General features: G+C 42.6%; 1 protein-coding gene across 1 annotated transcript in view; it reads right to left on the bottom strand.

The window, feature by feature from the left end:
- Positions 1 to 26,126, bottom strand: part of TRERF1 (transcriptional regulating factor 1) — a 73,181-nt gene that overhangs the window by 13,779 nt on the left and 33,276 nt on the right. The window contains 6 exon segments of the mRNA XM_086629000.1: positions 2,775 to 3,023; positions 3,971 to 4,121; positions 6,174 to 6,220; positions 6,838 to 8,147; positions 8,150 to 8,483; positions 16,752 to 16,849. Of these exon segments, the coding sequence (XP_086485126.1) occupies positions 2,775 to 3,023; positions 3,971 to 4,121; positions 6,174 to 6,220; positions 6,838 to 8,147; positions 8,150 to 8,216 (1,824 nt within the window). The 5' untranslated portion in view covers positions 8,217 to 8,483; positions 16,752 to 16,849.

Here is a 26,126-nt window from a genome sequence, read left to right as displayed (position 1 = left end):
AAACCTCAGGGGAGAGAGAAAAACCAGGGCAAATAACCCTCACCTCCATCAGCAATCCCACTGGGTCAAGGTAGGGCTGAGCTACAGGCACAGACATGGAGTGGCTGCTGCCAGCTTTTGAAGGTGCAGAGAACGGCTCTCCCAGGCCGTGAGTCTCCTACACCCTTCTTCAGCTCCACCCGAACACCCTGGGCACTTCTATTTGCACTGAACACACGCTGGCTGGTACGAGTTCCTTCATTATCCAGTCACAGTTTATTAGAAACTTTATATGAGATGTTTTCCAATGCATTTATTTTGTTTGACTAGGAAGGATACATGAGCTCAGTGAAATTACTGCAGCACTCAGCAGCAGGAAAGGAAAAAAAATGTAATAAATTAAAATTCTTTGCCTCTTATCACTACATTCCCATCAGCTTGAGTACAGTCCAGCTGCAACAAATCTTGAACTTAACTCTCTCCTCTTTCCTTGGAGGAAAAAGGGTAGTAGATGACCATTTGGGAAATTCAGACACTACCACACCTAGAATTCCAGAATTTGAATGTTACAAATAATTTAACAATAAATCTCTAGAGTCAACAGAAGCAGAAGGCACAAAATTTGTGGAAACCTCAAATGTAGATTTCTAGGGGACGGAGAGGGGATAAACAGGTTCTCCAGCTGTGCTTTAAGAACACACAGAAGCTGGTAGATGAACACTATATTAAATACACTACTCTCAGGTGTTCCGATTGCGGGGCTTCTTTAGGATAAACTTGGAAAGCAGAAGAACATTTTGACAGATAGGGTTACTTCAGAACGTCTGCATCATCCAGCAAATACTACTACATAAAAGTAAATTACTACAATATCTGTTTAGACAACATACATCTTTACACCATGGGTGGTTCTTGAGAATCACATTCACCCAATAAAAATCATGTTAAAGGAGCATTAGCACTGTCACCATTTATCCCTCATGTTAATACATTCCAGCTTGTGGAAATGTTTTTGGTTACAAAGGTCCTGTCCTCTCTGTTAGATCATGGCTGTATCCTCTCCAACAGCTGTTGACATTTTTTCTCTCTCTCTCAAAAAAAAAGTAGTTTTGGAAGAGTTTTGTAGGAGAAAATACCAGCTTTGAAGAGAATTCTGTTGATAATGGACCTCGCCTGACTGTTAGGTTCACCTCATCATCCTGCAGCCGTGCTGAATATTCAGTTTCATTCTGCTGTTTGATTTTACTGAATCCATGAGCTTGTGGGAGCTTTTCTGGACAGCTCAAAGCACAGTATACATAAATGCAACACAGCTCCAATTCTTTGGTACTAGAAAAAAAAAAAATCTCAAATGGCACAATCTCTTTACAGAAGAGGAGGGAACTGTAGATCTTTTGATTTTTGAATGTTTCCAATGCTACAGCTTATATAAAAGATAGGATCCAGAGAGGAAACTGTGTGAGTTTAGTTTGCTTGGGCAATAATAAAGACTGCAAACAAACATAATTTTGAGTGAATGAATGCGCATTTAGCCGAACACAGGCAGATTTAATCACAGCCACTTTACATACGTTGCAGAAACACGCAAGCCCAAGCCACCTACTCTGATGTCTCTAGAGAAGATCTCCCACTCAGAGCTCAAGGATTCAGAAAAGACTGTCCCTTTTCTCTCCAGAAGCTAGAAATAGAAAAGAAAAATTGTACTGCTGAGTTACAAGCTAGGTATTGTGAGATGCTGGCTTCCACAATAAAGTATAAGTTTATGTGTAAAACCTCTGTCTGAAAGGAAAAGAGAAAAGATTTTATGTGTATTTAAAACTAGTGTGTATGTCTCAGTGAAAGGGAGGGGGATGATAAATACACAAATATTATAAGGAGTCATCCATGATGGTATATGCTGTCCCCTCATTTGGCCACCAGACTCATGACGAGAAGGAAAAAAAAAAAAATTAAAAAACCCACAAGAGTATTTTTCTGCATTATACAGATAATACCATACAGTACTCATACTCCGCAGTAACCCCTTATCATGGCATAGTCTGCAAGCATGGATTTGAAGGAATAAAGCAGCATCTATTCCTGCACTGGAATATGAAATAAATAACACCGCTGGCTCCAGGACTCTTTCAGGAAAACAATAAAGAGCACTCTCACATCTCATTCAAGTGCTCATCAATTCCCCGTGCAGCCTGACAATTTTAGTTTTATAAGTGAAACGAAAGCATTGAGCATTTTTCCTATATCAGAATTCCCAGTGATTAACCCTTAAATCTGATGCATGTAGAGAGAAAGGGAAAAAGGATTTCATTGCAAAACTCTTGAGTCGGCAAGCTTCATATTGGCTCAGAGCACACACCGTAAGCACTGCACAGTGCCCTCCTATCTACGGCTGAAACGAGAAGCACACATATCTGACTTTAAAAGAAAACAGGAAGAAATAAAACTGCTGAATTTAAGCAATAACACAAAAACAAAGCAGCCTGAAAAGGAAAAAACAAAACAGTAAAAAGATAATAAATCCCTTTGTTCTAGTGGGATAAAAGAATATCACATTCCAATTTCAAATGATTTAATTTCAACTGAGGTCTTGATTCCCTAGCAAAGGGAAAAATTTAATATTTTTCAAAGGCCTGAGGAAGCAATGCGATGATGCTACAGGCCTTTTCTGTTTATTAGGCAACATTAAGATTTCAGAAAATATTCTAAAAATATGGATGTTTTCGCAAGTAGCAGCACTATAAGCAAAGGGATTTAACAAGCACAGCACAGTTAGTGGCAAGAAACGCAGCACTCACAGAGGATGAGCAGGGGTTGGCCACTTTTGGACTGCACGGTGGAGAGTAAGTCATCTTCACGAGAACGGGCATCTCATCATCTGACACAGAGCTGGCAGGCTTGTCTTTGACTGTGGCAGCGCTGGCAGAGGGCTGCGTGCTGGGCTCAGGTGACAGAAGCTTTACAGGGACAGACACTGGCATGACGATGGGCGCGAGGCTATCCACCTCTTTAGGCAGCGGCTGCTGGGGTGGTTTCTCTCCTTCATCCTGCACAGACAATTAAAGGCTTTCAGCCCGAGCGAGGGAGGGCTACTTCTGGATCGATACGCTACGCAACGTATGCACCGTGGCTGAAAAGAAGTGGCCGGGGTTACAGAACGCGCAACAGCGCTGCTCCTCCGACTCCGTGTCTGCCTTGAACAAAGCTGGCAGGTTACTTGTGACTCCTGCATGGGATTCAGCCTCGGTGATAAAGAGCCACATTAAGATCTTCACAAGATAACTTACAGGAGGGGAGATAAAAACGTGTCCTTTTTATCACTATAAAGGCAGAATTCCACATCACCCACCTAAAAACAGAGACAGAGATGGCGTAACTCTGGTGTCTCTTCGCCTTCCTGTGGTATTCTCTGTTAGGACAGAAATTCTAAAATACCAGGACAGAGAAAGACTGGCTGACGGGGCAAGTTATTTTTATGCAAAACAATTCAAACCCACATTTTTTGGTTTGGTATTTGTTAATACCTATAGAACTAAACCACTTGGGAAGAGAGCTGTCAAAGATTCAACAATCCTGCTCCTTCAATTAAAGCCTGGGAAGGCTTCCAATAAACATCCCTTAGTCATGCAAGCAGTCCAAATGAAAATAAGGAAGAATTGATGTTCCTGATATTTCTAATATAATAAACAAACACGAAGGGTAAAAAACAGAGATGCTCCTGACATGACGTTGTAGGTTGTTTTTGTAACGTGCAGAGAAATGGAGAGGGACAAACGCTGCTCTGTCCTTCCCCACTGTCTCTGACTTTAAGGCAATACTTCCAGCCTACAAACCAGCAGAATTACTTGTGCTTCTACTTGCACACGCTAAGGGTGTGACATAACAAAACAGCGCTGAGAAGAACAGGTTTTGACAGCAAAGCAAGCATGGCAAAGCAAGCAAACATCAACATGGAAAGGAGAGCGCCAAACACTGAAATCAACCAAACTGCTACCTGTTTGAAGTTAGGAGATGCTCTTACTCCTCCATGTGACCTCATGTGACCATTCAGAGCAGGCAAACTCTTAAACTCCTTCAAGCATATTGAACACATTAGCTTGTTCTTCGCATCAGCTCTCTCAGGAAGTGCTTCTCTGTTCTGGCCACTATTTTTATTTTCATTTTTTTTAGCATGGAACAGAAGAAGAAACATTAGTTTGGCATGTTCCCTTTGTTACAGAGGAAGCTTTTTAGTCAAGGAAGTCCATAAAATTTTACAGCTAGGTGGTTATGAAGCCACAAGCAAGCATGGGGTGAGTGCTGTGGAATACGTGGTCAATAACCTAGTGTGCTGGGTTTATGTGGTGGGATTTTGGTAGTGCGGGAGGGGCTACAGGGCCAGTCCCTGTAAGGAGCTGTGAGAAGTTTCCCTGCCTCCAAAACCCATCAGACCAGTCTCTGGCCAGGTTGGACCCTCCTCTGACCTGGGCTGAGCCAATTAGCGTCTCTGTGAATGCCACATTTAAGAAGGGGACAAAGGAACCTGCACCATGCCAGACCTGCAGTGAAGAGAAGGGGGAGGCAGGGGGCTGGCCCCTCCACCAGCTTCCCATATGGGAAGATGACCACACTGGGCCACTGCCACTTGACTGGTGATGGCCACAGCAGCGCAGCTTGGAGAGCTCCAAAGCACCCTGCTCCGGGGGCACCTGCTGGGTGGAGTTTGCTCCTGCTAGGACCATCAAGGTTTGTCGGGCTGGTTGGGCGCGGTGCAGCTGTAGCAGACAGAGGACTGAGATCTGAGAAATGGCTACGCAGACACCAAGGTCAGCGAAGATGGAGCAGGAGGAAGTGTGCCGGAGCCGAGATTCCCCTGCAGCCCGTGATGAGATGGCAGGTGGACCCCCTGCAGCCCATGGAGATTAACAATGGAGCAGAGATCCACCTGCAGCCCGTGGGAGAGGACCCCATGGAGGAGCAGCGGCGGCTGCACCTAGAGGAGTTCATAGAGGACTGTCTCCTGTGGGAAGGACTCCACACTGCTGGAGATTGACAGTGGAGCACAGATGTATCTGCTGTCCGTGGGAAGGGATCCCACACCAGAGCGGGTGGCTGCGCCCTAAAAAGCTGTGACTCCATGGGAAAAGCCTGCGCTGGAGCAATCTGATGGGTAAAGATTGCATCCTGTGGGAAGGACTCACATTGGAGAAGTCCACTGAGGACTGTCTCCCGTGAGGATGGGCTCCACATTGGAGCCGGGGAAGAATGTAAGGAGTCCTCTCCCTTACAGAAGGAGTGGCGGAAACAGCCTGTGACTAACTGACCTGCAATCCCAATCCTCTGTTCCCCTGCACTGCTGCGGGGGAGGAGGCAGAGCCGGGAAGAAGGGAGGGGTGGAAGGAAGGTGTTTTTAAAATCTGGCTTTGTTTCTGGCTTGTTTTATCCTGTCTGAAGTAACTCATTGAATCGATTTGGCCCTGGGGCCTTTTTGCCTGGGGCCATGGTTGGTGGGTGATCCCTCCCTGCTCTTATCTTGACCCTCAAGCCTTTTGTTACATTTTTCCCCTCCTCCACCCCACCAAGGGGAAGGAGTGAGAGAGCAGCTGTGGTAGCTTAGCTGCCAGCTGGGCTAAACCATGATACTTAGATCAGCTGATCACAAGATGGGGAGAAGGGAATTTTTTTGAGTAGGACACGCTCATCAAAACATGGCCCTTGGTATGGAAAACTGTATCTATCTACCATGACAGATGTACATACTTGGACACAATGCCCCTACTTATGGTAGATAACCCTGCTGGAGGAAACCTCAGCCCTTCAGAGGTGAGACCTTACGAAAAACAGAAGATTCCTGCTGCCAGATACAAATCCAAACCACAAATTGTCCCTTCTCTTACACATACAACACCAAACAAATTTCTCCCGTGATTTTGCTTTTTCTTTGGTTCATTTTTTTCCCCCTCTTTCTTTTTTTGAGAGGCAGCATTTACTTGGTTCTACTGCTGGGGGTGAGGGTGGAAATCACACAAATTTAAATTCACAAAGCAAAAAACTGAAGATGTTTCTAAAAGATGTCTTCAAAAATCTGAAGATGTTCCTAAAGAGGATCATCTATTACCTACCCAGAGTGCATTCCCCTCCCTCTAAACTGCACCATCCCTTTGTATTTCTCATATTTAAATTAGAAAACAACGACAAAAAAAATCTTTTAAAAATACCTTTGTTCTGGGGACAGTGGCTGCAGTCTGCCGTCCGACAGTTGCACCTGCTATCAAAAGGAAGAGAGGGGAAAAGACAGGAAAAAAGAAAATCATTTTTCAGGAAATATTAATGCATAAACAAAGGTCCTCGCAGCACTATGCCTACATTTTGCATATGATTTTACTAATATTAAAAGCCTCCGAGTTGAGAGCCTTACATTTCTCTACCAAATCAGTACCTCCGTGAGCGTGGCTGGAGCGTCTCCTTACACTCACCTGCTGTTTGAAGCCTTCGCTCTGACCCAGAAGTACTACTTTGGAAACAGGGAGTTGACTAACTCCTCCCACGCAATCAAGCCCTCAGGCCTTGAAAAATTAGCAAGAGCACTTTGTTGTAACCGAGTCCCTCCTCCCCCCAGAAACCAAGGCAGAACTTCCCAAAGCCAAGATCTTGCAAGGGAAGCAGCAGCCCTGCAGCAGCTCTGTGCTGCCACCAGCCTGGCCCAAAGCCAACTCGGCCATGTAGACAGAAGTCTGTTAATGCCATTCCCCAAAACATCCCAGTGACACCCACTGCTCACATCCTAACCTTCCAGCTCTCCTGCAACCGTTTTGTTTCCACACCTCACCACTCTACAACGAAGCAAGTTTAGCTGAGCAGGGAGTCTAAAATATTACCTACCTGAGGCCACGCGGCACTGGGAGAGTCTTGCTGAGAGCTTTTGTTGTTCAGATGAACTCCCGAGGGTGGCAAAAGAGTTCGATGAGGGACAGCGTTTCCTACAGAATTAACCTCTTGCCGTGCGGGATCCTCTGTGGTCTCCGGTGGAGTGAGGCCAACGTGGGAGTTCAGAGATGGGGCTCTGCTCTCGCTCGGATATTGCTTCTGCTGATCTTGCTGCTGCTGCTGCAGTAAACTCTGCGGGTACAAGTGTCTGTACTGTTCGTGGGGATCTTGGTAGCAATACTGAGACACTGCTCCCAACTGGATAAGCTGCACAGGATGACCTGGATCCTGAGTGTACTGGTGTGGCTCATGCATAGTCTTTGGATCGGGTTCCCTGTGATACGGAGGAAGTGGCAATTGCATCTGTTGCTGCTGTTGCTGTAACTGCTGCATGACAGGCTGCGCTTGGTAATACTGAGCTATTTGCATCGGACACTGCCGCTGCTGCTGCTGCCGAGTTGGCTGCTGCTGCTGGATCTCCTGGATCGAGAGCCGCTGATGCCCCTGCTGCGGCTGAGCGTAGTACTGAGCCTGCTGCAAGTGCTGCATCTGTTGCGGCAAGAGCTGCTGGGACTGCATTTGCTGGACGTGCGTCTGTCCTTGCTGAAACGCAGAATGCATCTGCACCTGCGACAAGTGCTGCTGGTAGTCGTAGTACAACTGTTGGTGCTGCATAACTTGCATTTGTTGCTTTTGCTGTGCGCTTGCAAAATTCTGGGGTGTTTGCTGTGGCACTGGTTGGTATCTTTGAACGCTGGGAGTCACGGGCTGTTGCTCAACCGCCGGCTTCTGGGACAGCAGCTGCCTGAGCGCGCTGTCACCAGCATTATCCACCATCAAAGACTCGGTGTGCAAAACCTGAGCCATGTTGTTGACTTGAATTCTCAGATTTTGGTTAGCAAATACTTGTGTAAAGGAGTCCAATTTATGCAGGACACCACTGGTAATTTTTTGCGATCGATTTTCGCTGGACTGAGAGTAAGAATATTGGTATCCGTCGTGGGATTCCCCCTGCCCGAGGGGGCTCCACATTGCGCTTTGATTATTCAGATTGTTCCTCACTGGGACATGGTTTCCTGAGCCAGAATGTGTCCAACTGGTTTGTCTAGATGTGTCCATTGACCCAAGGCTTTTTGAACCTACAGGCAAAGCTATACTGTCTCTTGAATCTTGGGGAAACTGGGGAGAGAGAGGGGACGCCTGGGGATCATCCATAACAGATGTCCCATAGCTATGGTTTAGAGATGGAATGGAGTTCATTGGTGTTGTTGGTAGTACAAGTTCTCATTGCTGTTGGCAGTATGGTTAGTTTTATACAATTGCTGGTCCCCCATTTTTGGTCACTTCTGTTCCAAACTTACAGGCACACGAACCATTGAAATCTCTATGAACCCTGAGATAGCTGAGTGAGGGGAAGGGAGGGGAGGGGAAAAGAAGCTAGAATTACTTATAATTCAGCATGTCCATGTGCGTCACAAGGACTAAGATATCCTCCAGTCTGTCAGTAATTCCAATCTCAGACTCGACGTTGCTTCACATCTTCAATACATGGACCACAGCACAAATCCTACACAGATCAATAGGTTCAGTGTGCCAGGCACCTGTAGAGTAAGAGGAAGACAAGGTAAGTGCCGGCTCTCTGCATAAACTGTTATTGTTACTGCCTCAAATGAAACTGTAAAATCTTCTACTTTGAAATACATAATCAGATGCAAAATTGTAGCAGCTGGGCTATTTCAGAGGAGTTAGATTACTTCATCTCATCCCATTATCCTGCCTCTCCTCTACTGCTCTGATAAAATCATTCTGCCAAACCAATAAAGACTCACTCTTCAAAACTGTTTTGGTTCGGGGTTTTTTTTCCCCTAAAGTATACGAACATTCAAGCAGTTTTAGCTGGCCACAGATTGGTCTCCCATGACTAGTTTTAGCCAGACAGTTAACTAGCAAGCCACGTCACCTTCCTAGTGTTACAGCTTATTGTCAGAAGCAACATGCCATTTTATAACACAAAAATCAAGTACTGAGGACACTGAGGGTGCCTACAAAAAGGCCTGAAAGGCAGGTAAAAGTCAACCATGGCTTTGAACAAAGCTGACCATACTCAGATATCAGCACCCAAAAGGACATACAGAAAAGTTAATTGCAATCTGGAATTTGCACAGCGTCTTCCACAGCTTCTCACAGCTTCCAGGGTATCTACAGGAGGTGTCTGCTGGTGGTATGAAAATAGAGCGCCACTGAAGAATAAGATGCAACACTAATGCTCATTGCTGTGACAACCAAAAAAAAAAATACAAAAAAACAAACCACACCTTGAGCACAGTTACCCAACTGCATCTGTGCACGTAGATTTGCTTGCTCCATCTATGTGAAATCTGATTGATGCTAAGACCAAACCAGTCCACGGAAATCTTTTCTGATCACTCACCTTACACTGAGAGCACCAAACTCCAACTTCTGTTCCACCCTCTCACCCCTCCTCCTTTAGTTTGCATTATTTTAACAGACTAATTTATACAGAATGCAACCTTTTACAATTTTTACTGTATAAACTACAATTCGAAGTAATACTTTACAGATGTCTGCACGGTTTTCGATGAATAAAACAAAATACATAGGCACATTATAGTAGTTTTACTATTCCACAGTATGAAGCAATCACTGTGTCTACCATCACACACAGGCACAGACGTATAATATACCTATGCACACATGAACACGTTTTAACATAAAAGTTGATTCTGAACTTTTATGAGTGCACAAAAATCTTAGACCACAACCTTAACTCTGCCTCCTTCACATCTGCCATTCTAAACATAATGCTTTCCACCAAAGACTCCTGCATACTGATGTCCTTACCTTGTCAAACTTAGGAGAATCCTTGATCTAGATAGATAAATGTGACGTCACTGATGGAGAAAATTTTAACCATTGCCAGATGCATATTAACAAGTTCCGGGCTAGCAACAGCAAATAAGGGTAACACATAGCTGCAGGCAGAAAAAACCTTTTCCGCTCTAGCATAATGTACGACGGAAAACCATAGCTCCCAATGAAGAGGGCTTTCAGCGTGTGTACACAGTTTTTGTGTAAACCATCTGCAGCCATTACCACGTAACATTTTCATGTGACAAATAATGGCTAAGAATAATTGCAAGCTTGTTTCCCCTTTCCAGAAATATACATTGCTTCATATTTTCTCTGAACACACTCCCTTCCAGATTTTTATAGATGCACAATTAAAAGAAGATAGAGGAGTCAACAATAAATGGTCAGGCTGCCAAGAAGATTCTTCAGCCCCAACCCAACTTCAAAGACTTCCTATTAAAAATGATGAAGGGAAACTAAACAAAGCCTCCACAAAACATTCAAAGGGCATAAAAATAAACACTGTGTGGTATTTCACACTGAAAGGCCATCAAATTTGAGAGTAAGATAAGGATCCTACAGGAACCTACAGGAACACGCATCTCCTCTTCTACCTGCTCTGAACACATCTTCCCACGAAAACAGGGCACTACTGGACCTGTCAATGTACCTTTTCTGTATGTGGTATGTCCCATTTCACCTATTAACAGTGTCACAGTTTACACCAAGTTCCTTGATATTGGCCCTTCTTTTTAAAGTTTGAAGTGACAACTATTAGTCAAAGGACAAGATGTAACAGTGGTACAAAACTAACGAATGAGAATAAATGTCTCCAGCTGACAATCAAAAGGCCGGAAGAATTTCAGGAGTAAGGACAGTAAAAGCACTTATTCTTTAGGCGGCAAACAACATGATTTCGGTATCAAAATGAATCAGGCAGCCAGTCAAGCCTCCGACCTCCTACTCTTCTCATAGGCAGGAGCATCACAGTGGCAGATGCCACCACCTCTACCAGCAGCCACAGCTAGTTTTGTTGTCACCAGAGAAAGTGTCAGCCCTTAGGCAGGTGCCGGACTCCACTTACTGCACTTTTTCACCTGGAGTTTACCTGTCAGCGTTCTTATTGTACTGGAAAACAGTCAAGGTTTTATACCTGAGGCATTAGCACAAGACTGCCTCTTCTTCTCTCTCAGAAGAAATAAAAAATAATTAAAAAAAAAAGCTCATGGAAACTTCATCCTCAGCAGCTCCACCTCACCTCCAGCTTGGAAGGTGGGAAACACTGCTGTCTGTTAGGTACAGTACAGAGTTACGACAGTTACACAGATAACATTTGTAAAATCTGAAAAAAAAAAATAATGGAATATTATATTGAAATACCAACCAAGTCACAAAAGGACTGGAAAGTTCAGTCACTATGAGAACCACATTTGAAAAAATTTGCATTGTTTTCAAACACCCATTCCCCCCACCCACCCCCAGAATAAAAAAAAAAAAAAAAGAAAGAAAAAAAGAGATGAAAACATTCCTTTCAAACCCATCACTGACCTGGAGGGAGAAAAGTGAAAATGTTTAAAAGGCATTGTTATTCTACCTTCATGTAACATAGAAAAAAACCAGATAGGCACATGGATACAAGCATAATCAGTAACAAACCAGCCCCTTAGATACTAGATTTTTTTTTTTAGTATTTGAATAGGCTGAAATTCAAGGGCTTGTGCCGTATACACCGAGCATTTGCGACCGGCTTTAACGAAATGCTAACGGCACACATTTCTTGTTGGATTAAAATCTAACAGAGTACTCCAGTGCTCTACACATCACCATGAAGGCTTTAGGGGCACCAAAGTTAGTCTCTGGCCAACTAAGAAGCCATTGGCAGGGTACTGAATGATTTATATTTCTTTCAAATATAAAGGAAGAAAAGGGTGGGTTTGGGTTTTCTCCTTTTTTTTAGCACTCACGACTAAACACCCATCACTGCGATTTATCACAGCAACGATTCTAACTCCTAAATGGTTAAATCAAACAACTAAAAGCAGCAGGAGTTTTAAAGCAACAATGGCTCTGCAGTTCTGTGTTTCTTCTCTTCCCAGCAGTCATCTGTGCTACTCAATCTCTTACATCTCTGACATTACAGATATATCCCAATTATGCAATCATTACAAAGAAACATGAAAACAAATGCAAAAGGACAGAAACATTTCTGTAGACTGCCTAGAAAGAGAAATACCCTACTTAAGTTTATGGATGGAATCTGGGCTCAAACTAATGGGAGTTTAATTGATTTCAACAGAGACAAGGTTTCGCTCCAACTCTTTTCTCATCATTTCAGTGTGGTCCTCTGCAACTTGCACAGCTCCATTCTCCAGACTGAAAGCCAGGGACATGCCAAACTCACTGAAATGCCTTTACACACTCCAACTGTGTCTCTCTTCAAACACAAACAACTGTAAGGCAATACAAGTAATAGCCTCTCCTGGAAGCGTGCCATAACTTAATTCTGGTAAACGTGAAATGGAAGAATATTCCAATGTTATCAATCTTCAATAAAGGAGATCTGATTTTCCTCCTTCATCACCTATATCACTAGAGAGTGAGAAGAACTTTGAGAAGACTGGCAGTGAAATATCAGAGAGATGGCAGTTATAACATATGAAAACCCACTCCCAACTCCCTCACACACCACAGGAGCTGAAACCTGCAGAATTTTTCAGCTCTAGTAAACAAAAGATCAAGCCACAGCCACACTATCAAACTGCCTGACTCCACATGAATTTCAGAGCAAGACCTCCACTCCAAATAAGTCAGTGCATGAAACTTAGGCTGAGTGTGGGCTGCAAAACCAGAACTGAATGCCAGCTGGTTCCAGTTTCGGAACTGAGTTAATGGAGAGGGATGACAAAAGATTGTAGGAGAGCACATCCTGAAGGAAGCAGACTCATCAACAGACCGTAAAGTAGGCTGCATGGCTGCATATCAAAAGGCAATTGGATCCTACGGTTTGTCCAAATTTCAAGTTTTTCAGCTGTCACTTTAAGCAAAAATCTATATGCTTTTATAGATTAACTATTAGTTAGCCTGAAAAAAAGAAGACTGGATAAGGTGGCAGATGCAAAAAAGACCTCCATGTTCACAAGCAACCGTACCAGCAGATGCTCATTTTCTGAGGCACCATCCCTTCTTCATGTCCCTCCCTCAGGGATGGTAACATGTCAATTAAAGCAAGTTTAACCCCCACTTTTAGCAGTCCAAACTGTTGTGTTATTTTTTAACACTTAACTCAAGGCATGCCTGCTCACAGAACTGTGTCATTGCTATGTGTCTCCCAACACTGGAGACATGTTTTAATCGTGCCTTACTGCCCTCCAGTAGCACATGCTGACACAGGGTTTTCTCAAGTGGCTGTCCTTTTGCTATTAGAATATAAGCTTCATTTTTAATCCTGGATATGATGAAATCCAGAACCAGTTGTTCTCTGCTCTCTTCCTTTCTTTCAATTTTTTCCTCCCACTTAGCTTGAATAGAAACAAACCAGGATTTACCTTATTCAATTTTTAGCCTTTTTTTATGAGAATGTTTTTATTGGCCTGTTTTGTTATTCAGAGCTGTGAGGTTTTCTGCTAAGCTTTTCCTAAATGAAGGCAACTATCATTCACATCAACTTGCTCTTTCCTTTAGGAAAGCCACAGGAACACACAGCAGTTCCGTCCCTGAACTTGCTCCATCCCTGGAAGTGTTCAAGGCCAGGTTGGATGAGGCTTTGGGCAACCTGCTGTAGTGGAGGGTGTCCCTGCCCATGGCAGGGGGGTTGGAACTAGATGATCTTTGAGGTCCCTTCCAACTCTAACCATTCTATGATTCTATGACAGCCTCCCTTCCAACACTGATGCTACCAGCAGCCTCTGCCACACGGCCTGACTATAATCCAGTCTTTAAGGAATAGCACAGACAGGCACAGTTTTTGGCTGGGCACTACTGATGTACAACCACCACTAAGAACCCACCGAGAAGAGTGGTTTCAAAAGAGAGTAGTACCTGAGAACAGACGCACCTGCATTACTCAAACCCAGCCCTCAAGAGTGAGGCTGGCACTACCCCTCCATCTTCAGATGTGACAACCGCAGTAATGCTGGATGGCTGAGAAACACAGCACCAGGAGAGGAAGAGTAGCGTATTTCAGAGACCCCTGTGCTCTTGGCAGGCTGTTCAGACACCAGGTTTGCTTCTGTAACTCTTTGTGTAGCCACAGTTCAAGCCCCAGCTCCAGCTTTTTGGCACAGGAAATAAGCACGTGAAAAAAAAAACAACACAGTACTGAAATAGAATGAATAATTTCGAATGCCAAGAGAGGTGGCTGGGTGAACTAGCAGAGAGAGACAGGGAGAGCTGAGAAGATAACAACTCAAAGATCTAGTTTGCTTTTTTTTTTTTAAATTATCTATAGAAACTCTCAAGACATCTGATATAGCAATAAAGAGAAGCAGAAACTAAAAACAAAAGTGAAAAGCTATGAGGATCATGGTTATTTTGGTTACAACAGACACCAAAACAGCAATATGGATTTCAAGGATCAACAATAATTTTATACAGGATATTTTATATCTCAAGGAGAAATGCTTATAGGGCTGAAAACCTTTTCATCCCAATCTTGGATAAAATTGATCATATGTTTTCTACTGCACTTCAATTTTGGCTTTCTCAGAATGGCAGAGGTCTCAAAACCATGGCCACATCTGCATACAAACCCAAATGTTGGAGGAGTTGGGCAAAACCAACAGCAACAAACAACCCACTTCAGTATATGAGAATGCAAGCAAACAAAATAATTGCAAAAGTGAAGAGAGGATGGAAAGGAAGCAAAATATTTAGTACACTGATTTTATAGCAAGCATAGTAAGAAAGCTACACATTCTTAAAAAGGAAGGGGAAAAACAGATTAGCTGCTTTTTAATATTAATGCTGGTAATTCTTAAACAGTTGCGCAAATCCTTCAAAAATTATCATTCCCTTTGCAGCTGAGCTCCTTCTGCAGTGCACTTGGAAAGGCTGCTGAGTCTCATGTGGCTGCTCATTTAAGCTGTTCCCATTTTCACTCTTAAGAGAGACTAGAATGTCCTAATTCAGTTTAATAAAGAACACATTGGACTTGGGGGAGGGGAGAGGAACGTCGGCACTGGGAGGGGAACTGAGCAATTTCTCTATTGCAATGAAGTTAAAAAAAAAGCAACAAAAAAACAACAGCAAAAACAACAGTTGATCATCTCAGGAAAGTCTCTAGAAAAGGGGGAGGAGAAAGGAAGACAAACAAGCAGAAACATTTTCCTCTCCTTTTGATCTAAGTTTAAGTAGAAAATGCATTCTGAGGCACTGGTAATTTAATGAAAACTTTTTTTCCCCAAAACTAACAGAATTCCGGTTATTCAAGAAGAGGATGCTGATTTCTAAATAAAGCCCTTAATTCAATTTAGTTTAAGGGAGATACAGTTCCACGAGTCTCGCAGAAACGAAGAAGGTTGTTTCAACAAATCTGATTATCTTTGCTGTCAGTGAAGTGGCATTACAGTTTCGAGGCACTTTGATGGGTTTGGAGAACTGCGACTGAAGCAGGCACCACATTACTTCATAAAAATGGCAAATATGAAATGATGTGATCTTCTCACAATACTGATAAAAATAAAAACAAAATAAAATACAAACCTTGACTAAGACCAGAAGAGCACTTGAATTGCATGTTCCATGACTAAGTGACTAAAAAGCTTATAGAAGACAGCATTAATTAAAGGGGCTGATCACCTGTGATAAACACAATGATTTTTTTTTTTTTTTAATATTCACCAATACTTGATTTGAAAACTTGATTTGAAATCTCTCCAGTCAATCTGGGTTTACTGATTGCTTAGATGAAATAAACTGTAGTAACTTCTGCTGAGTCCCACATCAAGCACAACACTCAAATGCTTTCTGGATAATAAACACGTCCTAGTACCAAAATGGCCCTCAACTTCATATTTTAGTTTACTTCTATTGCTGAACTGAGTGAATTGTTTTTCCCCAGTAAGGTTCTAGTCCTGCAGACGTGAAAAGACCCCAGCATGAAGATCTTTGGACAGAGAGGTTAGACCTTGCCCCCTCATTGTATGTGGCTACTTGATAACCTCTGGTCACTGCTGTTGATTTGGGGGAGGAGGGGAAACTTTTATGTTTTTCCACTCAAACATCAATCCATCGGCTACTGTTGTGACCACAGCCGTGATGAGCACACAACTTTAGCATAAGGTGAGCATCCTCATAATGCACTTAACCAGTTTTTCCCTGACCTCTACAGTGTTTACACTCTGAGCTTGTAATGTGCTTGCCTTTTTCTGTAACTGTAAATGCTGCGAAACAGTCAGAGAACATATGCTAGGATTTGCAAAAACAGGCAAGAAGGAAACATCCTGAGACAGATAAACAATTAAAAAACCAGGCAGAAGTAGTAGTATGTGGAAAATAGCATATGGCTAAGCTTTCAGTAGGGAGGGAACAGATATTTTGAGCCCAGTGTCTCCTCCAAAGGAGACTGAATCTTCAGAAATGCAGCTGCAGGACCCTCTGGAGAGTCAATCTCTCTAAAGTACATCATGTTGGTACCTGGCAATGGAGCCAAGTAAAATCCAATGGCTGTGCAGAGCTGACCACCATGGCTGCTGCTTGCTTTTTTTTTTTTTTTTTAAATGAAGGTAACATCCGTTTTGCTTGTATGAGCAATATAGCCAAGGCAGACCTTTAAGAAAGATTTATACACGTGGGGATCTCCTGCCATCACACACACTATGGTACATAAAACAATGTTTTCCAGGACACAGTGCCAACACACAACTAGTCATATTTGAGAAATCCATCAATAAAGCCACAGAGACCCAGAAGCCCAACTTTTGGAAAACAGTCAAGAAGTATTGAGCCTCATTAAACAAGCCAGCTTCATAGAAAGTGAACATATGATGCTGCAACTTTACCTGATTTTTGAGTATTTCTGAGACTTCTGTATCTTGCTGCGCTGTCTTTGCCATAACATTTCATGCTGCTTTCATTTTGTGATCCCAAAGTGATGTATCTAAATACAAAGTAAAAGAAGGGAGATTAATTTTCCCCCCACGTCACTACCTTATAAAATATCCCTAGCTTGCCCCAAACCGTGACCAGACCTACAAGAACAAGCTTCCTGTTGTAACACAATCAGACAGTGACTTCTATCCAATACAGCATCTCCATGCTACTCTGTTCTTCAAGTCACTATTGCAGAGGACATCTATCAGCACCGCAACTCCCTTAAAGAACAACAAAGAATCTCTTTGCCACATCAATAGTGAGAGACTGCTTTATTGTCAAATCTCTGGGCTTGATAAATTCACAATCCTTCAAATTACAGATTGAAATATGAGTAATTTCATCTTTTCTTCTTACACAGCTTGGCACCTACTGCAAAACTGAGGAATGGGTTATGCTGATGCAATAAATAAGACAACATTGTGGCTCTATGGCAGAGACCATAAAGATTTCACAGCATCTTGCACTGCTTTGGCAGAATCCAAAGACAGGAGGTTTGCTGGCCCAGAGCTTGCAACCTACATGACAAGCATCACACAAACAAGAGAAGGTACAGCAATCAGGAAGGGAGAGATTAATGAAAGTCAAAGGCACGGGAGATACAATCAGGTTGCCATCCAGTGCAGAAGAGATATCTAGACAAGGCATCTTAAATTATTCAAATAAAAATAACACATTTGTTTTTGTAGGTGCTGTTGCCAAGACGGCTTTTAGGGAAGGACCCAAACGAAACAAGTCTGGAAACTTAAGGTGCAATTCACAGCCCACTGATGTCAATGGGAAACTCTCCATTCGCATTGAGCCCTGCCAGGTTTTGGAAAATCATTCCAGCCGTATGAAGAAATTGTATAAAAAAACTGCTTGTAGGAGATGGGCACAGATAACATCAGCGACCTCGGTAGGCATTTTCCTCTTCTCACCTTCACACTAGATTCACTTGTTTAAATTATTCTTTAAAAATCCCTGATAATAGGTCCCAAGCACTGTGACGCCACTACATACAGCCGTAAGAAACCCCCCAAATCCAGTCATTCCTTGCACAGATCAACTGCCCTCCCTCAGCCCACCAGCAAGGTGGGGGAAACAAATCCCAAGCAGCTTCCTCACCCTGTCCAACACCAGCCTCTGCTCCCCCCTTCACCTTCCCCCAAGTCCACGGGAAACAGACAGGTCCGCAGCACAATCCAGACACCAACCTGCTCCATCAAAACACGAGCCACGGCAGACAAAGCCTAACCTGCCCAAAACATCTTTTTTTGATGGAACATCTCAGCTGATGGTAAACGGTGGTAGCATCGCACAGGGACACATGGATTTTCTTGGATTCAAGTCGGTTTTTGCTTATAACATTATAGTGTTGAGTCCAAGTAACTAAAACTTGTGCATGTCCACGTCTTGCTACAAACGTCCCTGAAAGCAAACTGCTCGTTACCTACCTGCTGATGGTTCTTCTCGGCAAATCCCATGAATTTGCCTCTTCATTGAAATGTTACAGGTTTTAATAAAGACCACATGTACTTAATGCTTTATCTAACTTCGTTTTTAACATTGGTATTTAACACCTTTAGGCCTGTGACAGGCATATTGAATTTTCTAGATGACTTACAGGTATACACCATTGCTTTGCGTTTCTAATAGGAAATATTCAGAGACACAGGGAAAACAAGGTTAACATCAGTGGAGGCAAAAGAAAAAAACATTTTTTTACCCTAGTTTAATGCAGCTGTTTAGAACCTGCCAAGATGTTTAAATTCCATTAAAAAAAAACCAACCTGCTATATCACAAGCAGTGACCAAAGTCATAGTACATAGTTTTGCTTTCTTTTTCATTTATCCATCTGCTCTGGAACAACAAACGATAGGATTAAACCTAAAAACGCCGAAGTATTCCGCAGACAAATCATCCCTGGCAGATTCCTACAGAGGCCAGGCCAATGGACACCGGAAAAAGCAACAACAGGAATGCTCAGGAAAATCCTTTCCTGTTTCTCTTATTTGTTTTTGCTGCTTTTCCCACTCTACCACGTTCACCATCAGAGCTACAACATCACCTATATGCAGTTGTATGTAAATTAGTAGATACATTCAAAGCTCTCAATACCACAGTTAAAGAATAAAACTTTGGATGTTCTAGATCGAGGGGTAGTGAACTAATGGCTGATAAATACTGAAAACAGTCCCAATGCAATGAATGCAGGGCCAAACACTGCAAAATTCACAAATGAGGTTTTAATTCCTTTCATTAAATCTTAATCAGCATCTCATTTTTTGAGGTTTAGATTAAAAAGCCATCTAACCTTATATTCCTTTGCCATATTCTTCAGCTTTGCTCCCATCCCAGTCCCTAGATTTTGCATATAACCTAAGCACAGCAAGGAGAAGCTGAGAAGGGAAGCCTACAGCGAAATTTACAAATTAAGAGCTAAGTCAGAGATCAGCTCTCCCATAATATAAATTTTCATTCTTCTCTCTTCATTAGGATTGATGACACTGCTGGAAAATAAGGAGCACATAATACCTTTTATGGGAATGTAAAGCACAGATGAATTAGTGGAGAGAGAATGCAGCTAAATCAATTTCTCATCTCAAGATAGTAATGGAGGCAATTTCTTGAACTTTACTATGCTTGTAACGTATTGATCAGCAAAGCTTCACACTGAAAGTTAAACTAGGTATTTTTCCAGGGATAAAATGGAGGATGGCAGTGAAACTCCAGGCAACACACCAAATAACAGGGATTTTCTCCAGCCATGTTACAGTTCAGAAACTCACAAGTTTCCACCTACCTGCAAGTTACTGCAACACATGAGAGAAAGATTTCTAGATGAAGGCTGAATTAGTCCTGCAGGAGCCTTCACAGAGCAGATTTGAGGAGAAGGAGAAAGACACAGTGCTGCTCTAGGACCGATGGCACAAACACCAGCATTGGTTACACTACCTGCAGCATGAGGCTGTGGCAGCAGCTTGGGGGCAGCATTTTTTTCCCCAACACTTCAGCTCTCCTTGGCCGCAGGTCACCATAAAGAACCACTTCTTGGAGGTCTTTCAGCCTCTGTTGTGACTACATCGTGTTTCGAGATGCTGATCCCCTTCCTGAACCTCTGCTCCTGCTCTGAGACCTAACCGCAGGTTAGGATGTGGAGAACCTTTGTCTGGCCAATGAAGATGCCCCACTCAATCACCATGAAAAGCAGTGACAACAAGGAAGGCCACGCACACACTCCATGGGCTTGGTCAAGTGTGCCTGGCACAGGCCATGTGCTTCCAAGGACAACGCTACAGCTGCACAGTGAATTTTAGCTATGAAAAGAAAATACAGATCAAAGACAAGGATACACATATCCTCTACCAAAGTAAAGTGAAATGTTAGACATACACCCTTCTAGAATACCTATATTTACTTTAATGGGATGGACTTTTGTATCATTTGACATTAAGAGCTTAACTGAAGTGTTAATATTGTGAACTGTGACTTTCTATAGCTCAGAGCATCCCAACTGTGACTCAGAATACAAAAAAAAAAGAAAACACCATGGTCATTTCGGATTCCTCTTCTCCCACCCAGTGGCCACCTGTCTATCTAACCATACACAAACACCAGCTGATAGCCTTCCCATGAAACAAATAAACCTCATCTACTTTAAATGACAAAACTTTTTTTTACTGTATTTGTCGCTATTTCTATTACAACAAGGGTGACTGAGAGCATCCTGTTATCTAAACTGGTTGATCATGATTAAACAGTATTTAATTATTTCTGAAGCAGAAAAGGGGAAAGTAAGCCACCTTAAGATAAGAAACATAAGAACAACAACAGAGTGCATGTATTAAACAAGCAATACGAACAAAGACTGTCAACTGGCAAAACCAGCAACAAAAAAGTTGAAAGTACCAGAACTATCACCACCAATCATGTACCATTAATTTGGTTCAGTTTACACAACTACATCAGAGCACAGTCTCTCCCCACACGCTCAAAGGCCTCTCTTAAACACCAACTTCATAATTTGTTGCCCTTCTCTGGTCCCTGTTTAGCTTTCTGGTTGCACCTTATTTCTTAGAGAAACTCAAAATTCAAATTCTCTTCTCAGGACAGGATTCTTCATGCACACAAGATTATTTTTACATGCTCATTTCTACATCTTTGAAACGCTTCAGAAATACTGTACTACATTTATTCCCACAGCAAATCTCTTGGACAAACGACACATCTTACAGATGAGATGCTATGGCACAGATAGATTATGAGTTCCAAAAATCTATCAGTTTTTCACATATAGGATCCAGCACTTCAGATAACAGATACTGTACAACACTAGATTATGTTTAAAGTGAGTTTGACTCGAGGTCAGATGCCTACCAGTCACACGAAGCAAGCAGGTGCTCACACTAGAAGAGACCACCATAGGCATAACTGGTGACTACGCAGGAGATGCCTGCCTTGAGTAACTGCAGCATGCGGCTGCTCTGTGGCACTGGCCAGAATATTATCCAGTTCTCTCAGGCAGGGCTCAGCTTGTCCCATCCAGGAGAAGATTCTTTTTCTTGCAACAAGGAATTGCATGGATGGAAGGACCATCTTTCATTACATAACTTCAAACAACTGCAGCAAATTAATCAGGGATTCAACACAGCCTCCCTCTACAGGAGTTTAATTTATCTTCACAGCAAATCCATCATATACACCAAGCTGGACAGGAGTTTTGTTGGAGGGGAGAAAAAAAAAAAATGCAGTTTACAGTTTTCTCATAAAGTGAATTTATGTAAAACAAGGGTAAAATTGAAGTTATAAAAGCATACTTTCATTCCGGCATTTAATCTGAAAGAGGCCGTCTTAACATCATCTGTGTGTGGTCATTTAAAAAGGATATTCCATTACACAGTATTGTCTAAAATCTGGAATAGTTCTTCTATCAGTCTAACACGGCCTCTACACAGACCAGACAAGCTGAATAAAGTAAAATTATGGCAGAGACAGGCTGTCACCTGCCAGAGGAAGGCGTGCTAGCAAAACGCTCATCTCAGATGGAGAGGTATTTGCCAACAGCAGAACCTCAGATTCCCTCTGACAATCCTGTCTCCGTCCCTACCTTGTAGGTAAGTGTGTTTGGGTAAGCAGAGGTTTGCTTGCCCATGCCTGGACCTCCTGGGCTCGTCTGCTTCTCTTTCTCTTCTTTCCCTAAGCCAGTCCCTTCTCCAGAACTGAGTCCCTTTTGAAGATGCATTTTGTTCTCCTCCGCCATGTCAGGCGTCACCTGTCCAGTACCGAGCCAGTCTCCTCTACTCAGCTCTCTTCCCTAAGGTCCATCCATGACCTATACCTTCTGCCACACAACCGGTTCTTGTCCTCTCCTTATTGAATCTGGATAGTATCCTGGCCAGCAGCACAAGCTTGACAGTCCCAGAGCTGCTTGAGAAACCATCATCTTTCCCTTCACAGTTCTCACATGCTCGTTCCACACTCATCTCCTGAGAAGGACGATGGACACTCACTCCCCATCTCCTTCTTCATGACATTAATAATTTTTGCAAGTCTCTTCCATGTCAGCTGCTCTCCAGACTGAGGACTCCTGGTGACACTTTGTCCTTCTTTACAACATTTTGTGGACTGGGGTGATGAGATGGAAGACAGGGTGGACCTGAGCTGCACATGGTATTGAAGACAAGGGAGCACCACACATTTACGGAGTGGCAAGTTTATGCTTTCTGTTTTGTTTTCTGTTCCTTCACTAATGAGTACTAACACTCGTTTTACCAATCGTTACGCTGCCATTTTTACAGGACGACCACAAAGTCTCCTTCCAGAGCAGTAACACCTGGTTGCAGCAGTCATCAGGGAACACAACGCATTGTGACCCCCTCCTCCTCCTCCCACATGCACTGCTTTCGTTTATCTACAAGCAATTTCCTCTGGCACTTTATCATCCAGTCATTCAGTACAAGGAGTTCTCCTGCAACACATTTCAGCCAGCCATTCTTTTCATTATTCTTAATAGCATAAGCCTACACTCTTGCAAAATTTCAGCTCCTTACTTTAAACTAGGAGGTGACTGAAACTGTTCAAACAAAATCATTGCCAAAAGTGATGTCAATAAACAACCCTGCTTCCTTGAAAAACCCTCAAACTATTCTTTCCCTTTGCAAAATTACAGAAAATAGCCACACTCTTAAATGAAATTCCTTGATCGCTAAAAAAAAAAAAAAATTAAATCAAGCAGGCACTCCACATAACAAGCTTTAGCCCTAATTGTTCCAGTTTAGCTGAGTTGAGAACACTTCACATTGATATCTTCCGTGGAGATCCCAAAGACCTAGCACTTGGACCTCTCGTGCCATGCTAACATGCCATCGCTGCCCCGAGAAGATGGAGCAGGAGCTCCACAGCTCAGGAAACAGCACTGTCAGGCCAAAAAAAAAACCCACAATCCCACCCCAAACAAATAAGCAGACAAACCTAAAAGTCTAACAGCTACTGCTTGGCTCCAGATCCTCTGTGCAGAAGGTAGGAGGGAAAAAAAAAAACCACCACCCACCCATCCCACCCCTGTGCAGACAGACTCCTATGTGGTGCCAAGAATATTTGAAAGACGCAAGATGTATAATAACTTTTCAACTGAATATTCATTTCTGAATTGAAGGGAAACATCTTAAGGGCGAGTGGGCGTAAGGAACGATTCCTCCTCGGCACCGCCGTGCTATTTATTAAAGGCTGTGAATACCCACAAAAATTCAGCTCTGGCCTTCACGCTGTACACTAACGAGCTTAGTTTACTGACATTCACAGAGCATATGGAGCTCTGCTTCCAATGATCCCTTTGAAAGGGACAATTAAATCAGACAACTGGAGATTGAACGACCAACAGAGCTAATTAAATTCTTAAGTCTTGTTTGTATATTTATCCAAATCTTTCTCACTGTTCTTGCTGAGAAGGGGAATGGGTTGGATTGGGAGGTTGAGGGAACAAATACAGCTTTTTTTCGCCCCTTCCCTCCACAGTTACAGATCTGTTTGGAACAAAACTTGAGACACGAAATCAATGCAGCCAGTGGTGGAATTCATCTTATTGTGACAGAAATATTCCATTTTCCCTAGCTTATATTTTAAATTGCTTTCTGATATACTAGGTTATTATTTTTTTAGCCCCTTTGGTTCCTTACATAATTAAATGCCACGCCATTCAGCTCTTACAATTACTTTTACCATTTTCAGAGGAACATTGACACTCAGCAGCTTTCTCAGCCTTCTGTGTAGAATTTATTCCCCACAAGTATCAGCTCCGCTGAGTATTTTCTTCATTACATTCAAAGCCTTTAGCCATTCCTATAGAAATCTTTCTTTTCTTGTACAGACTTTTCCGTAGAGTAGGTAGTATTTGTGGATCCTCCGTTTCCTTTCCTAGTATTCCATGTAATCAGAAGTAGCATAGAAAAGGGGAAAGGATGATGCTTTTCAATACCATGGTGACTTCAGGGAGAACAGCTAAGCACAACTTATGGACACATTTTTGTAACAAATTCACATTTTGCATTTAAGACTTCCAAAACCAACAACAGTGCTCCCAAAAGGTCTCCTAGCTAAGCTATGACCACTTTGCCCAGTTACCCTACAAGTACAGACACAGTCTCTGAGGCTTTGAGAACCGGCTTCTATGATTTCTCTTAGAAGACCACCTAAATTTCCAAGCATGCATGTTCCCAGTGCCTCTAACTTTGCTTTCAAAGTATTGCCCACACTAAACAGGTCCAGCAGCACAACAGTCTCTCCAATTTTGCCAACTTGTGACGAAACACACAGGACACCTTACAAGAGTATTTTTTTGATATAGAAGTGACAAACTAAATACATATCATTCTGCAATGAGCAAGCTCGTCCTGCTTAACACTTACCTGAGAAAAACATAAACAGAGAAACACAGTTTAGAGTAACCTCTCCCTTCCCAGGTATGCTAAGAAGAATTATTTGGCCAGTGGGTTTATTTATTTCGTGGACAACGGCAAGGGGACAAAAGAGTGCCTTAAATAAAGAGGTTTTTGAATAAATTAATGGCTAAAGCTTTATTTCTGACAAAATTGCCAGCTTGTTTCTTAGCAAAATAACGGGAAGGAGTTTCCAGAGAGCACCTAACAAGCACCAGGGAGGATGCCTTCTCTATAGCAGGCACAGCACACCACCATAGGATCTTCTCCTAGGAATTAATCATAAGTAGGAAACACTTTGAAAACGGTAATAAACTTGCTTGTCATCTATGGCTCTGCCTTAGGTACCAGTTGACTAAGCCATCCTTCGGAATTACTGGAACGTTAACCGAGCATCACACTTCCAACTGAAAGCAATGTATGACTGAACGCTTCTTGCCATTTTCAGCTCTATCACAGATAGACCTTGAAGTATTGTCATAGACAATTCAAGAACCAAAACATTCTGCCCACGTTTTCCCATGACCCAACTGGCGTCCTGGCATGGTGCTTTGCACAAAGGTGAAGGAACTGGGGGCTCTGCAACAGGGAGCCCAAGAATTATCTCTCCTTTCAAGTTCCAATTTTGTTCGAGGTCACAGTGACCTGAATCTAGCATGAATTATGCATAATCACCCTCCAAGCAAGTGGATTTGCGCCAACTGAACCTCATAAAAGTTTTGGTTGCTAGGAGGTAGCAGTGGACATATTCAAAAGTTCTGTTTATTTGAGCTGTTGAGATTCCCCTCTGGAATAACCTTCCATAGTCTGCTCACCGGTTTCTCTTTCTCTTCTTGAGACATCAGACTTTTGCTAAAATCTACAATTTCCCATCTGCTGTCATCTAGAGAAACGTCTATGAATTATCACTCTGAACAGTCTGCAAAAGACCTCCAACATCTTCAATACAAGCTCGTATCTTTAAACAAACTAGATAACACACCTAGCACAAATCCTGAGCAGGATTTTAAGTCTCGCATTTGTTGTTCAGATGCCCACGTATCAAGTTCTGAGTCTCAAACTCTGCAAGCCAGTACAGCAGACAGAACCTCAGTACCACTTTATACAGTTTGCCTTAGCTTTTCAGCCTGCTCTCTGTCTCTCTAAAAGACTTATCTCAAATGGATACATGATATTTTTACATCAGCATTTTTCATCAATTGTTTTATGTGGATATCAAGTTTCAGAGTGTGCTATCTGGAAATCTAGACTGCTCCAGATCATGCTTTTAAAGACTTACTCTGTAATTCTCCTGCCAGTTTACAGGAGATGCATTTTGATCCTCTGATTTAGAAAATGCATAAAAGGATTCTCCATGGTTATCTTAG

The sequence above is a fragment of the Tauraco erythrolophus genome, chromosome 2 (genome assembly GCF_009769465.1).
Source record: "Tauraco erythrolophus isolate bTauEry1 chromosome 2, bTauEry1.pri, whole genome shotgun sequence".
NCBI classification, from domain to species: Eukaryota; Metazoa; Chordata; class Aves; order Musophagiformes; family Musophagidae; genus Tauraco; species Tauraco erythrolophus.
The sequence above is the reverse complement of the archived record's forward strand: the minus strand, read 5'-3'. Positions and strand labels throughout refer to the sequence as shown.